General features: G+C 37.1%; 1 protein-coding gene across 1 annotated transcript in view; it reads left to right on the top strand.

The window, feature by feature from the left end:
- LOC103523255 (dorsal-ventral patterning protein Sog) overlaps window positions 1-17,451 on the top strand; it is a 72,343-nt gene that overhangs the window by 27,292 nt on the left and 27,600 nt on the right. The window contains exon 4 of the mRNA XM_026832873.1: window positions 8,716-8,848. Coding sequence (XP_026688674.1) covers window positions 8,716-8,848 — 133 coding nt within the window. The remainder of the gene's footprint in view (window positions 1-8,715; window positions 8,849-17,451) is intronic.

Below are 17,451 nucleotides of genomic sequence, written 5' to 3'. Positions count from 1 at the left end.
ACCAACCCTCTCTTTTGCCTTTTACCATTTAGGCGAGGTAGGATTTCGTATTATTTCTCGAGTTTTTCCTGATAGTATTAATTTCTTAGTTCTTCCAGGTCTTCTCTGTTTGGCCTCTTCACCTATTTCCTTCGGTACTTTTATCTGTAACAGGTGCGTTCAGATACGTACGAATAGAGTGTATGTACATCTATGTATGTAAAAGTAATAGATGTGTCCGCACAGTGGCGTAGCGTGGTCTAAAGTCAAGTGTAGGGCACTAATTTCCATCACCATGCACATTACTACATAAGTCATGCACATGCTTCTTCATAAATATTTAAAGTCAATATTTAAGGGTATTTGAGTAAATTTTGAGGGTATGGCCGCCATACACGCCCTACATGGACGCTACGCCACTGTGTCCGCATATTAACTGTAATACCCGCATTATGGAACTGTCATAAGGTTATCATTACAAGACCAGGAAATGTCACTCGTATGGCACCAGATTTTAGAGCTCCCTGTACATATAATTATTCTAGTGTATCAATAATAATGCTCTTATACGGTCATACAGTACTGTACATATACACAACATTGTAAGATCTCTACCTACTTTCATTTAGCACACATGGTGACACATGACATGGTATATTTGGTACATTAGACTTCAGAGTACCCATATAGACTTTACATATGACTTTACTATGTACTGCTCTTGATCATTGTAGTAGTAATTAAGATACAAATCAATGTCTTGTATCTTGAGAGAGATCAGAGTCCCCCTCATTTGGTTTCAGGGCATTGGGGGTTTGCGTGGTCGGCAATTGCAATACCCTTCTTCTAATTTATCAGGTCTCAAGACCATTCGACTTGCAACTGGCGTGGTGTTCTTAGGTCTCAATTATGGAGTCAATACCCTTCTTCTAATTTATCAGGTCTCAAGACCATTCGACTTGCAACTGGCGTGGTGTTCTTAGGTCTCAATTATGGAGTGTTTATTCATTGTGATTACTAAAGAGGCGACATCTTAGGATTTTATTTTTACCGAGTCAGACGTAGACAGTGCAGCCATCATGTTTATTTTAATTTTTTTATTCTTCTTTAATATCCGAGACGCAAACACATTCGTTTGGAATTTTTGGCGGAATGCACACGTTAGAAATGTAGAGGTGTGTTCGTGGTGTTTGTTTTAGGTGAAAAGTTGGAGACACTACTTGATATGTGGCCATGGTTAAGATATAACATAAGTTATTTAAAAAAAGCCCAAATAATAGTTCCTTGGGTTGAAGATAACCAAACACTGTGCGCTATCCTGCTTACTTGACCACTTGTTTACCGAGGCAGCATTATAGGAAGAGTTACGTGGTGAGTCAGGATGTGTAACCATACTATACCTTTGATGAGAAAAACGTAGGAGAAATGAACAGTTGTGAAAGCAACCGATTTATACTCGCATTAAAGAAATGGGACATCTAGATACAAGAGTTAATGCAAAATACAACCAACTATACTAGACTGTAGTAATACTACAAGTAGGTACCTCATTAGTGAGCAACCTTTATAAAGGCCCACTCTTGACCTTTGAAAATGGAGAGGAAGTACACTAAACTTGTTGGTACTATAGATAAAGGATAAGAACAGTTTGTGAAGGAGGAAAAAGATGAAGGACCAAAAGATGGAGAGATGACGCCACAGAAAGAGTTGGACCTCATTAGTGAGCAACCTTTATAAAGGCCCACTCTTGACCTTTGAAAATGGAGAGGAAGTACACTAAACTTGTTGGTACATTTATACGTAGATAAAGGATAAGAACAGTTTGTGAAGGAGGAAAAAGATGGAGAGATGACGCCACAGAAAGAGTTGATGGCGCTGAACACGACTTTAATTTGTTTCCTATGTCTCTCTCGTTGAAAAGGTTGTGAAACAAATGATTGTAAGGAGATTGACTTGAATTTTGTACAAACAACAGTCTAGAGACAGTAACCTGTTGAGTCCCGAGAGTAAAACCTGTCATGGGCAATACCTGAATCAGATCAGGAGTGAGAATAAAAAATGTGGGATAGGTAGGCAAGAGAATAGGTATTATAAAGAAGAAAAATGAAGGGGAATAAAGAGGAGGCCTTAGGAGACAGTGAAAAGAGGATAAAAGAAATTGAGTAACAAATATACCAATGCTTACAATGGCATTTAAAAATATTCATGATGCGATCAAAAACTACTTTCTATTGTTTCTGATTGATTAATGGGATTCAAACAGATTGGCATGTGCCTCTTTAAAACCACAAACTGAAAGACTGACTTTTAGTGAAGATAGTGAAGAAAGAAATATCTTTTATCTCGGGGGGAAAAACATTGTGAGTTTTGAGCGTTTGAGCTTATGTGTAAAATACGCCCAAAAAATATGCACTTAGATAACAAGCATTGCATTTTTCCTGTCAATAGATTTAAAAATTCAAAATATGATGTCAATAGCTAAATATGCAATTATGTATGTACGTAATGCAAAGTGTAATACATTATCTTTGAAAACTTGTGGTAGGTTTTTTTTTTTTTTTGCTATTGCTACTCCATTTGTTAAATCCAGGCCTAGCATTTAAGCAAGTAGGCGTACTTTCATGTTGGCTGTTTAGGCATTGTGTGTTTTAATATGCTACTCATGTTTTCAAGATTTTAATGTAAACTGGGGTGGAAATGCGAGCTTAAAAGTGGAAAGTAAAAGGAAATGAATATTTTTAACGCATTAAGTACTCGATGAAAGTCTCTCTTTTCTTTGAGTATATCATTTGTGCTGCACTGACGTAGGTATGTAAAATGTTCTGCTGATGCAGTTCTTCGGTTGCATCCCTATTGTGTTGGTGATATTTTCTGGTATTTTCATGTTTTGTTTGGTATTTCCAATGGGTAACAATAACAGTGAACTAATTTAAAAGGAAACTGTCCATGAGAAAGAAAGGTAGGTACCTATGTATTATATAATAATAAAATTGAAGTTTTAGTCAGGTATAACAATATCATGGTCAATTAACATATTCCCTATTGTATGCATGTTGAAATTATTCATCATGCTACCTCATTATACAGCCTTTACATTTATTTCGTAGCTTTTGATCACAAAGCCTCAAAGGTCTTCTTTAGCTGATTAGTGTTTGTCAACATTTAGTCTAAAGTCATAGTCGCGTCCTTGTATCCACCACTGTGGAGACATCGGCTAATAAGACGATCGGGATGTGAAATTTGTGCGGGAAGTTAGTACTGGCGCCCCGCCAGCAAGTGATGGAAGATGGGAAACAAGAGAGTGATGTATAAATAAATAACAAATTCGCGCTCTGTGCTGGGCTGGGGGCTGGCCTGGCCCCCTTTAAGGTGACGGTGTCTCTGTTTGTTGTGGAGAAGAGAAAACACAAAATCAACAGAAAACATGAGTGTTTCACTCTCAAGCTAGGAGGTCATTGGCCGAGTTGAGATGACGAAGTAGACATTGCAAATCTCTCCCGAGTATGAAATTTGTGAGTATGTTAAACACTAGATGAAGTGGTTCAATTCAACTTTATTTGTTTTCTATTAATACGTTCAAGTTGAGATGACGAAGTAGACATTGCAAATCTCTCCCGAGTATGAAATTTGTGAGTATGTTAAACACTAGATGAAGTGGTTCAATTCAGCTTTATTTGTTTTCTATTAATACGTTCGAGCTGAAAACACTTCATGAATTTGCATCAGTATGATATTGTTGGAATAGTGCGTGTGTGAATACTTGAAGTTTCCATGAGCTATTTGTTTTGCCGTCAGGAGATATCGACAGGCATAGGGCTCAGCGGAACGCAGGCAGCAATGGTGACTTAGATCACATCTATTTGAGTTTTGGTGCCTTAATTCCTTATCATCAGATAAAATATGGCAATATATGTAGATTGAAATAACAGTATTCTGTTGGCAATCAAATTGAAAATAATTGCTTTAATTTATTAAGAAAAACTGTTTAACATGCTTTTCAAATTAAACGAATTAATGAAACTGTCACTCCCCAAATTCTCGAGGAGAGTTAAGTGTGTTGATGATGTAAGAAATTCAGATGAAGACATAGCCTGTAATGACGGTAGTGTTGGGATAATCGCGAATATTGTAAAATGCCAAAGCACGAGTTTTTATTAAACGTTTAAATACCTAGGTACATTAATTTTCACATGTCCTTGTTTTTCTCTATTTGTAATGGCTTGTTACTTGGTAGCGATTTCCCGATATTTGCGACTTGATTACACTCGTACATTCTATTATTTACCAGGACATAATGAATTATCCGAAAATCTCATTATTTGTGAGGCTGCTTTAATTAATCTAGGTATCAATTTTATCTGAGACGCCAGATCAAAGAGGATCTAGGTCTTGAAACCACCACGAAATCCATGAAACATTTAATGGGCATGAAATTTCGCCTCCAATTCTTACAAGCTTAATTAAAATAACTTTTTGAGAGACGTCCATGAAAATACTTATGACAAGGGAAAACTTAAATATATTTACCAGCAAGTTGTTCGAAGATGATTATTATGGATTATATTATGGAAAAAAAAAACATGAAATGGCATGTGACCAAGAATATTGATAAAAATACTAAAAATATGATTCGTAAATAAATGCCATACACCCGTTAACATAAATTAAACTAATGTATGTCTGAATAATGAGGCGACTGGATGAACGGATAGTCGGGAAATGTGATTGATAGAGACACGAGAATTTCTACGTTGCTCTCGAGATTTAACTCATTTTCATGAGATAAGTTATTTTCAATTGCTCAAGACGAGACTTGGAGAGTTATTGTCTTACTATTATTATGAATTTTTAACCATGATATTACCGTAATGAGGATTTTCTTGATGATTTAATGATTTCAATGCAGCATAAAGTTCTATATCTGGAGACTTGGAGAGTTATTGTCTTACTATTATTATGAATTTTTAACCATGATATTACCGTAATGAGGATTTTCTTGATGATTTAATGATGTCAATGCAGCATAAAGTTCTATATCTAGGATAGTCGGGAAATGTGATTGATAGAGACACGAGAATTTCTACGTTGCTCTCGAGATTTAACTCATTTTCATGAGATAAGTTATTTTTAATTGCTCAAGACGAGACTTGAAGAGTTATTGTCTGACTATTATTATGAATTTTTAACCATGATATTACCGTAATGAGGATTTTCTTGATGATTTAATGATTTCAATGCAGCAAAAAGTTCTATATCTGTCTGAACATTGTTGTAGAAATAAATAAAGCAATAAGTCAACCACGTGCGTTCTTCCCATGCCGTCAGAACATTTGGAAACGTACGCTAAGATGTTTAATGAGTTCAAGTGTTGCATGTGCAATGTGCATACATTTTAATATTTTTTTATGTGATTTGGAAAGTAAGAATATTATCGTCTGAAACAGCGCAGTGGTGTCTTAAACAAATAGCACCCAGACACTTAAAGCTGACGGTTCCTACATTTCTGCCCATTTACATACCTACACAATATTTTGTAATGTGAATAGAGACGCCAATTGTCAAATGTGCCTACACTTTTCGTTTTCAACTTGACTGCTGGCTAGGAATTTTATCACATACCACATTTGGGATGGGACAATGGGATTACACAACATTGCATCTGTAGGGGCTTAAGTGGTAGAAACTGGAAAATGCCTCAACTCTGGTTATGTGCTACTTTTTTACTTTCTATTACTACAGTATAGCGGAGCTATACTAGTAATGAAAGTATTGCAATCGGTCCAAATTTTCAAAATCGGGAAATGGTTGGAAATATCCGTTTTGGGATCCCCTGATGTCAAAAAAGTGATTTTTAGCCCATGGTCTGTACGTAACGTACGTACGTACGTAACGTACGTACGTACGTAACGTACGTACGTACGTAACGTACGTACGTACGTAACGTACGTACGTACGTAACGTACGTACGTACGTAACGTACGTACGTACGTAACGTACGTACGTACGTAACGTACGTACGTACGTAACGTACGTACGTACGTAACGTACGTACGTACGTAACGTACGTACGTACGTAACGTACGTACGTACGTAACGTACGTACGTACGTAACGTACGTACGTACGTAACGTACGTACGTACGTACGTACGTACGTACGTGCGTACATACATACGTACAGACCATGGGCTAAAAATCACTTTTTTGACATCAGGGGATCCCAAAACGGATATTTCCAACCATTTCCCGATTTTGAAAATTTGGACCGATTGCAATACTTTCATTACTAGTATAGCTCCGCTAAACTGTAGTAATAGAAAGTAAAAAATCTGGTGTGAACATCACACGACTTTCCTTATCCTATTGAATGATGCTTATTTGAGTGTTCTTTTACCCTAACTTTTACAATAAGCATGTGAATAGTTGATCCCATGTGATTTTTCACGCGGAATCGAATGGTGCTACTTTTAGCACTCTCTGACTTACATTTGAGAAGTTGCGGGTTCGATACTCCCCTGTGTCAACAAATTTCCCTTTTATTACATTTTTTTTATTTATTTTCTATTTCTTTTCAAATACCTACGTATTCTGCAAATATAATAGAAAGTCGTGTGATGTTCACACCAGATTTTTTCACTCTCCATTACTCTCCAGAGTATAGAGACAATTCGGTGGCACTGTAGTAAGTCCCCCATCCTGTATTCTGATAACAACATATAAATTAACAGACTAATATTTTGATTTATTCATTGACTCCCACAAGTTCCACATGGGGACTCTACGGACTGGGAGGAGGAGTGGGGGAGTATTACACATTTTAATTAGGTCAATTTACACCATAAAGATATTGTGGGAACAGTGTAGAATGTTCATCTTCTGAACAGAACACTCCACGTTCTTCCACTGTACAGGCAATCATCCAAATCTGATCTGGAATCTCACATTACTTACTCCACATCTGGACCTGTAATCTCAAATTATATATTTACATTATTTACACAATGTACTCGGACTCTGATCAGACAGAAATCTTACTTGGGCACTTGTCTTGGTGAGATGTCTGTCTCTTCTGAAGCCTTTTGTTTCTCAAGTCAAAGCCCTTGCTTCTAGCATTTTGCTTCCCATCTAGGTGTCTTTGTTGATATTTTGACCCGACTTGGGCATTCTAAGCAGTTTTCTGTATGATGCCTTTTTAAGAAAAAGTTCTTGTGAACCATTTTCTTTTCCCCTCTATCTTTCATCGATTCTTCTCTGTACATGACTCTATTTTGGTACTGAAACAATCAAAACACACCATACGGAGCCGCCCTCATTTTTTGTGAATTAATATTTCATTTCAAACACAACAAAACAGTTCAATCAGAATTTCAACATGAAAGTAAATTTCATAAAAAAACATGGCGCTTGATCTGGATTTTGCTGCTGGCACCAAACAGAAATTTATGGACTTTGACCCTGTGGTGAGCTCAGACCAATCAAGACTTCAGACAATCCCCTCTGTGGGAAATCTGGGAATATATCTGATGAGATACGGAAAAGGCTGTTGGCTGAATGTGAAGTAGAAAAAAATCTCCGTACCGAACAGCAACGAGAGTGTTCGAATGCTAGCCCATCTCTGCTGCATTTATTACCCTGATAAACGCATATCTTTCGTCTTCGACAGCCTTTATCAGAATAATTTCAGACCTCACTCTGCTGCATTTATTACCCTGATAAACGCATATCTTTCGTCTTCGACAGCCTTTATCAGAATAATTTCCGACCTCAGGGTAAATATGCACCTGGGTCCTTATCCCAGGAAATAAACGCATATCTTTCGTCTTCGACAGCCTTTATCAGAATAATTTCCGACCTCAGGGTAAATATGCACCTGGGTCCTTATCCCAGGAAGCATTTCAAAGTCCTCCGAAGTTATTACCATTTATTCCACAGCTCATGATGTATCAGCATGGGTAAAATGATATTACACAAGTTCTTGTGTCTTGTAGAGAGCTCGTAGTTTCCTTGATATATTGGCAACATATCTGACCATTCGATATATTTCTAGTTTATATTTCCTCGGCAGCTTTCAATGTTATGCGATCAAAAGTTACAATCCCGCAACGAGTGTTGTAGTTAGTAACAGTACATTAAAGGGTAATTTACTGTCTTCTCTATGGGTTTTCCTGGATGTAATTCATGTAATTTCATAGAAGCCTTTTACACGTTTCATATTTCTATAATTCACACTTTGTCTCGGTATGAAACTCGTGAGGACGCTAGGCTGGTGTAGCAGAAGAGAGCCAAGTTTAATCCTAGTGGAGGCTAAAAATAATTTTAAATCTATTAAAATATTTAGATTTAAGATCATATGCTTTATTTTGTGTTACAATCCCGCAACGAGTGTTGTAGTTAATAACAGTACATTAAAGGGTAATTTACTGTCTTCTCTATGGGTTTTCCTGGATGTAATACATGTAATTTCATAGAAGCCTTTTACACGTTTCATATTTCTATAATTCACACTTTGTCTCGGTATGAAACTCGTGAGGACGCTAGGCTGGTGTAGCAGAAGAGAGCTAAGTTTAATCCTAGTGGAGGCTAAAAATAATTTTAAATCTAAATATTTAGATTTAAGATCATATGCTTTATTTTTCCTTCCATTTTTCTCTGGAATTCCAATCAGCTTTACCGGTTGTTCGCACGATTCTAGGTTTCTTATTTCTAAAATATCCCCAAATCTATTTGATTTTTTACAGGAAAAGAGGAAACGGAAAATGATAGGACGAACGCGATGCAAGCCGACCGAATGCCCAGATGTGACCTGCAACACAGAACCTATCAAGATTGCCGGTCAGTGCTGCAAGATATGCCCGAACATGACGTCAAGTGGTAAGTGGAACAATTTCGAACAAATCAGAAAATGAGATTATTTTGAAATTCAATACTTACTTCGGCCTTCTTCATTGCCAACATTTATTTTCTTCAAAGGAATAAGTTTGTATTATCTTATTTGTTGGTACACACACTTGGTAAAACAATTCAAACATTTCTGACTGCAACGAGTTGCGTAAATTATTCAGGATGAACTTTTCCAAGTCAACTTTGAATATTAACCCCCATACCCGGTGGATTAATCATGGGCATGATACAGGATACACCCTAGAAAACTAGGAATACATTACTTCTTCTTTTACACTTTTCGTCCTCTTGCTTCTTTTTTCCGACCTTTATTTCTCTTTTTCCTCTTATCCTTCTCTTTTTTCTCCTCCTCATTTGTTACCTATTTATTTATTAGTCATTTATTTTCAACGTCAGAAAAGAGACAAGTTGCGTAAATTATTCAGGATGAACTTTTCCAAGTCAACTTTGAATATTAACCCCCATACCCGGTGGATTAATCATGGGCATGATACACCCTAGAAAACTAGGAATACATTACTTCTTCTTTTACACTTTTGGTTCACGGCTTCTTTTTTCCGACCTTTATTTCTCTTTTTCCTCTTATCCTTCTCTTTTTTCTTCTCCTCCTCCTCATTTGTTACCTATTTATTTATTAGTCATTTATTTTCAACGTCAGAAAAGAGACAGGTAATCATTCAGAAACCATGATAATAAAAAAGAAAACTCCTTTTTGTGTTTAACGTTTAACCTAACCCCATAATAACACTGGTCACTGCTCGTTTGTGACAGCTCCTTTTTCTCCTCCTCCTCATTTGTTACCTATTTATTTATTAGTCATTTATTTTCAACGTCAGAAAAGAGACAGGTAATCATTCAGAAACCATGACAATAAAAAAGAAAACTCCTTTTTGTATTTAACCTAACCCCATAATAACACTGGTCACTGCTCATTTGTGACAGCTCCTTTTCTGTCGCAATTTTTCATAGACGTGACTTCTGAACAAATACCAAGAGATATAGTTCGCGATTAATCTTTTTTCAAACCTTCAGCCTTCAACTTCAGTAGCATACATCTCTCCAGGATGCCTTCCTGTATCTGAAGCCTGCATACCAGTAGTCAATAGAGTTCCAATACAATACCCTCTCACGAGCACATCCTAATATCCAAGGCTAATGATCTCATCACGACTAACCTAATTTTTATTAGTTTTTATTTTAACGTTAATACATGTTACCCGAAAACATGACATGGGGGGACATCAGACAACCTATGGTAATAATGTAAAATATTTAAATACACTATATTGAACGTTAATACATGTCACCCGAAAACATGACATGGGGGGACATCAGACAACCTATGATAATAATGTAAAATATTTAAATACACTATATTGGATCACTTCGGTCCCGCGGTGAAATTTCGTCCGATTACTCCCATTAGCATGAATATTTTCAATTGGCTTTAGAAAGCCCTACTGAGGAATAGGAAACGATGGTGTTTCAGAAACGTTAATACATGTCACCCGAAAACATGACATGGGGGGACATCAGACAACCTATGATAATAATGTAAAATATTTAAATACACTATATCACTAGATCACTTCGGTCCCGCGGTGAAATTTTGTCCGATTACTCCCATTAGCATGAATATTTTCAATTGGCTTTAGAAAGCCCTACTGAGGAATAGGAAACGATAGTGTTTCAGAGCGCTTGACTAGCTTTGTGGTACACGGAAGAAAAGCCCGTATCCCGTATTTAAGACCGAGGTCCACAACTTTTTGGTAAATGTACTATGTAGCGATGGTTGTGTGTAACATTTTGTATGTTACTATCAAATTGTACGCCTGTGTCTAAATAGAATTAATAGATTTTTACTAAAGAATAGCTAGATCCTAGATCTCTCTCCTTGTCCGGCAATCTCGCTCAGAATAAGGTACCGAAGAAGACCAATATGTGTTTCATATTGTACACACAACTATGTTGGGTTTTATGTACAATTATTATGTTTTGAACACGATGTTCGGTGACCGACATTACACATTAGGGGCCATTCTGTCGCCATGTTGGAATGAATGGACGGAAAATGGACCTATTCTCTGGACAAATTTGGACTGGAGGAAAATGGAAATTAGATCGACCTTGATAGCTTTATGCCTTTTCTGTTGGAAATTTTTACCATACATTGTATGAATTATCCACTTTTCTTTCCTTACTATGTTGGGTTTTATGTACAATTATTATGTTTTGAACACGATGTTCGGTGACCGACATTACACATTAGGGGCCATTCTGTCGCCATCTTGGAATGAATGGACGGAAACTGGACCTATTCTCTGGACAAATTTGGACCGGAGGAAAATGGAAATTAGATCGACCTTGATAGCTTTATGCCTTTTCTGTTGGAAATTTTTGCCCTTCCTTCTACGTTTCTTCCGTTCTTTTCTCATTTTTCATTTTTCTTACGAGTCAGTTTTAATGGCTGAAAATGCTATTTAAATAACGTGAGGGTGGGAGACTACCTTTTATGACATCCAAATCATCTAATAAATGATTGTATTCTAAGTTAGTACAATCTACAATGCTTTAGATCGCAACTACTAATAGTCATTTATGGACTTGGTCCTAGGTTTAGCCCTTGGGAGTGTTGTATGTATGGCATCAGCGTATGAACATAAGGCTTGATTTATGGCTCCAGGCTCAACGCTGCTCCTGCCAAAGATCGCTAGATTGTCTCGAGAGGTTCTGTTATTTTCTTCTGATTATTCTGATTACAGTTTATTTCAAGATTGTTATTATTTCCAAGCATTTCCATGTCGGGATTTGCGTTAACCTTGCCGAGCATAATTTCCTCGGCATGCGTCTGATTCACACGATGTTGTGTCTTCGCCCATTATGTCTTCTACTACACAACATTATCACTGTCAACAATAATTTTGAGAAAATTTCAAGCTAAGAAAAGTTATTAATCAACCGAAACCCCCACTCTGCCCTTGTTTTTCGGATCCCCCTTCCCCCCTCCTCCTCTCTTGTCCAATCTTTTCGCTTGGCCGAGGTTAACGACCACAAAATTGTCGAATTTCTCGTCCCTCAACAGGACGTGCTCTCGTTCTACGCGATTTTTTACTTTCTAAATTATAATTAATTTTATCATAACTTAACCGCGCGACATTTTTCCATGTGTTGTAGAAAAAATACGAGTGCGATTAATCGTATCATTAAGTATAAGTATAATCAAAATGTGAAACGCAATATTCCAAGACGTAAAGATAACCATGGCAGGGACAATTTTCAAATAGAAACACTTCTGGGTATTGTTTGAAGGCTGTGACTTAAGACGACAGGAATGATGATGATGATTTGGAAAGTAAGAATATTATCGTCTGAAACAGCGCAGTGGTGTCTTAAACAAATAGCACCCAGACACTTAAAGCTGACGGTTCCTACATTTCTGCCCATTTACATACCTACACAATATTTTGTAATGTGAACGAGGTTAACGACCACAAAATTGTCGAATTTCTCGTCCCTCAACAGGACGTGCTCTCGTTCTACGCGATTTTTTACTTTCTATTTTTTTTTTCTCTCGGACAGACACAAAAAATTTCATTAATTAAGTTGTTCCGATTTTTTAACAGATAATTCCATCGGTTTGCCAAAAATATGAAATTTATTTTTCGTATTTTTTTTTTTTTTTTCTTTTCGAATTTTCTTCGACTAAGAGAGAAGAAGAGGGCAGAGATTTTTTTCTTCTGATATAATGTGATTGTGAAGTTGAAAATCATAATAGAGTGCGGAAAACACGAGGCCCATACGTTTGTGTCCGGCTAAATAGCGAATAATTCCTGTCACATATGTGGAACAGCGTATCATGTTTGTATACAGGGTCATCTTCTGGAGGACTTAAGCCCTTACCCTAGTGGGATGAAAAAAGATTGGAGAATTAATGTTGAACAGGCTTGGAAACATTGAAGGAAAAAAAAAATCTGTTGTGACGCAGTGGGAATAGGGTGGAAAATCTTGAAAAAGTAGACTGGAAATTTGGAAAAAATGAACTGGAAAACCGGGAAGTCAGGGAATTTTATTTTTCCATTTTGGTAGACACCCTGTATGAATTTGATGGCACATTCGTTTTCTTTTGACAAAATTTTTGATGGCAAATTCGAGGAAATCAGGCTGGTGTCGTAAATTATTGGTGTAAAAAAAGTGGATATAATTTTCGAAATTTTTTGATATTGGGTTGTTACAAGCGCATATTTCGTGAACCATCATTCCTAGAAGCGAATAATTCCTGTCACATATGTGGAACAGCGTATCATGTTTGTATACAGGGTCATCTTCCATCTTCCACATCATTTCTTCAAGTATCTGAACTCAGTTTGAACTCTTTATGCCCAGTGTTACGAGTTTTCTACTTTTCTCTTTAATGGAGGTGTTGCAATTGGGAAAATATTATTAATAAAAGGTCGATTCCTACGTAAAAAGTAGTGAAAAATCCAAATCTGAGGTCTAAACTCCGAAAAAGTAACTCTAAAAGGTCGAAAATTATTTTTTTTAATTGCCGTTCTAATGAAAAAGTTCAAGTAGTTGTGACATCAGATTTCACGTCAAAATGCGCACAAACGAACGAAGCGGGAGTAATAATTATTGACGTCATCGCGCCTACGGGAGCGTATGCCGTGACGTCAAAGTTCACGATTTACCGGTATTTTTTAAATCGATTTATCTCGGGATCTAGGCTACGGGAGCGTATGCCGTGACGTCAAACTTCACGATTTACCGGTATTTTTTAAATCGATTTATCTCGGGATCTAGAACGGGAGCGTATGCCGTGACGTCAAAGTTCACGATTTACCGGTATTTTTTAAATCGATTTATCTCGGTATCTAGAAGTGTAGAAGAAATGAATAGAGAATTGTTTAGATCAACCACCATAGCACGTTTGGCAACCATCGACAACGATGACGCCACACAATGATGATGATGAGAAGAAAAAGAAAAATTCCGTTGGTCCTCATTTTTCCTGCTCTATGACTTTGCAATACCCAAGTAAGCGCAACTGATCTATTGTTTTGATAAAGGACCTTCTCTCGCAATTTAGAGAGGAAATGCTGCCTTTGTAAATTCATATGTTATAGAGTGACGTTAAACCTCTATCAAACTCTTATACATACACGCTAGTCTAGTTAACTTGAAGGGTAGCTTGTCTGCCTTCAAAGCGCTAGGTCCGAGGTTTGATTCCCGCCCGTGGCGAATTTTATCCCGACCTTATACGGTTCGTTGTCGGAAATGCTGGCTTTCTCCGATCTTGCCTTCCTTCCCTCTTCGCTTTCGAGACCTTAGCAGTTACAGTTCCCTCTATCAAACCTCTAAAAAAAAAAAAACTCTTATATGGATGTTGCGTTGTGTCTGGGTTACACGGATGAGGAATGTTGCCTGTTTGAATGAGAGATTTTTAAATCGATTTATCTCGGGATCTAGAAGTCGTAGAAGAAAAAGAAAAATTCCGTTGGTCCTCATTTTTCCTGCTCTATGACTTGCAATATCACCCAAGTAAGCGCAACGGATCTATTGCGCGACTTTAGACTTGAAAAACTAACCTACGAAAATGATATTCGCGCGCCTACGCTTCAAATGTGCGACGAACCTTATACGTCCCCTCTTCGATTGGACTAGCTTGTTTCATAAAAGCATGCATATTATGCATGTTTCCGACCAGAATCGGAAGCGTGCTTTTATGAAACAACCTTATCGAAATGGAACGTATAAGTGTGTGCGCTGTTGTAAACGTTCCTTCACGATAGGGAGTTTACTGTATAGCCCCTGTTTTAGCTCATTATTCTGGGAACCTAATCTTTTCCCAAAATAACTTCACTCCTAAACTTACAACAAACATTACCTGGTAAAAATCTTTGTTTTTGGAAGAAAAAATCTTAGTTGAAACTCCTTTTTTATTGGTTAGGCTTGAACATGGTCCCTGTATATTTGCAAATGCCTATTTTAAATTTATTGCTATTAAATTTATTTAACTTTGTTTTTCCCCCTCTTTATTTTTACCTCTATATACCGTAAAATAAAAACAATTTTTATTGAAACATTAATAGCCGTGTTATTTTTCTTAAAGATATGAAGGAGACTGAATTGAAGAGCTGGGTGCAAAAAGGGAAATATGGATTTTTTGCCCTTTTTGCGTAAAACGGGTTTTCGCAAATTTAGTCCAAATTTATAGAAAGAAGACGTTTATATACATCACACCAAAAGTGCTGATCTCGGTGCATTTGTCTGAGGCGTACCTACCAGTATAAGTTGGTAGGTGGAAGTCAAAGTTATCTTACGTATATCTGAGCTCGTGGGTTTGTCCGGTCACCCAATGAGGCCATTGTACTCCGGTCGCATCATGATAATCAAACAATGTGACAACTTACATATAATTATTTAAAACAGATAGTGCAGAAAACATTCCAACGCTTCTGTTGTTGTGTGAAAAAGTCAATCGCTTTTTTGTATCAAGATAGTAATTGGCGCCGAGTGTGTTTTTTTTCTTCGCCGTACAAAAATTTACCCATGTTATTGTGTGTTGAAACTCAGGAACGGTCTAATATTCTTCTCGAATTGTGAGAAAACATTCCAACGCTTCTGTTGTTGTGTGAAAAAGTCAATCGCTTTTTTGTATCAAGATAGTAATTGGCGCCGAGTGTGTTTTTTTCTTCGCCGTACAAAAATTTACCCATGTTATTGTGTGTTGAAACTCAGGAATGGTCTAATATTCTTCTCGAATTGTGATGAGTATTTTGCATCGTCTTTCTGTACACTGAAGGGCCATTTCACGAACCTCAGTCCCTCTTTGTTTACCTTATTTTTACTGTCGGCTAAGACTAAAAAGCTTCGTCTTTCTGTACACTGAAGGGCCATTTCACGAACCTCAGTCTCTCTTTGTTTACCTTATTTTTACTGTCGGCTAAGACTAAAAAGTCGAATTGTGATGAGTATTTTGCTTCGTCTTTCTGTACACTGAAGGGCCATTTCACGAACCTCAGTCCCTCTTTGTTTACCTTATTTTTTCTGTCGGCTAAGACTAAAAAGTCATGTTTAAGACAACAGATTTAACTTCACTAAAGGCAGTGCTAAGGTTTTTGTGACGATGAGAAGCTACTCTCTTTCTCACATTAACCTGACTGGAGCCTGCCGGGAAAGTCAGTAGTACGTTATTACCCAGACAGTCATCCCTTCAAATATATACGTAAATGTTGCAGTGATTTCTTGGGATCTAGTGCTGCATTTAACATGCTATCGCCGCACCGTTGGCTCTCAGTACTAAAAAGTCATGTTTAAGACAACAGATTTAACTTCACTAAAGGTAGTGCTAAGGTTTTTAGTGACGATGAGAAGCTACTCGCCTTCTCACATTAACCTGACTGGAGCCTGCCGGGAAAGTCAGTAGTACGTTATTACCCAGACAGTCATCCCTTCAAATATAAATGTTGCAGTGATTTCTTGGGATCTAGTGCTGCATTTAACATGCTATCGCCGCACCGTTGGCTCTTGGTTTAAACATTGTTCGTACCATGCCTGTGCTCTCAACTTTCTTCGAGTTTTGGTATTTGTTATTCCTAACGAAATGCATGCCATTGATCATTGTTCGTACCATGCCTGTGCTCTCAACTTTCTTCGAGTTTTGGTATTTGTTATTCCTAACGAAATGCATGCCATTGATGTTGTCCGTTGTCCTCGGAAATATTGGTGACTCAGATTCTGCACTTCCATTGTTTTCTGGGGTTTTCGGTTGTGGCGAAGAACATAAAATACCAACCCGTGACACATACTTGTGAGATCACACGAAAAGACAAGTGTATTGTTTATTTAGCTAACTTTTTTTATGTGAAATTTCTGTTATGGATTTCTGAAGCCCTTTGAAGCAGGGGAAAAGGAAGCATTGCCTTTCCACCTCTTTGGAAGGAAGCATTGCCTTTCCACCTTTCCAGCTCTTAATAATCGGCGAAGAACATAAAATACCAACCCGTGACACATACTTGTGAGATCACACGAAAAGACAAGTGTATTGTTTATTTAGCTAACTTTTTTATGTGAAATTTCTGTTATGGATTTCTGAAGCCCTTTGAAGCAGGGGAAAAGGAAGCATTGCCTTTCCACCTTTCCAGCTCTTAATAATCAAAAAGTAGATTTTTAATGATTCAAAAAGGAGTTTTTAGGGATCCAAAAAGGAGGAATTTTTAAAAATTCCAGTTTGGATAATTAAAAACTCATTTCTGAATCATTGAAAATTCTCCCATTTGTGAAATCTCTCATTAAGTCATTGGTGAAATCCAGCATAAGTTTAAACTCAGATTGTGAAATTATGAAACACCCTGCACCACTGTACTCCCTGTAGGTTGTACATATCTGTCCTGAGCATTGTTTCGAAGTTTACAAAGTACTGTTCAATATTTGCATAATTTTTATGACAGTCATTATCATAATGATGGTCCGTGGGCACTCTTAACTCAGTGACGACCACGAGAAGAAATTTGATTTTTTTTTAAATGGATTTAGAATTGAACATTATTATGTTTAAATCTTCAAAATGCTGA

Source organism: Diaphorina citri, unplaced genomic scaffold (genome assembly GCF_000475195.1).
Source record: "Diaphorina citri unplaced genomic scaffold, Diaci psyllid genome assembly version 1.1 scaffold83, whole genome shotgun sequence".
Lineage (NCBI taxonomy): Eukaryota > Metazoa > Arthropoda > Insecta > Hemiptera > Psyllidae > Diaphorina > Diaphorina citri.
This window is presented reverse-complemented; position numbering and strand designations above follow the sequence as displayed.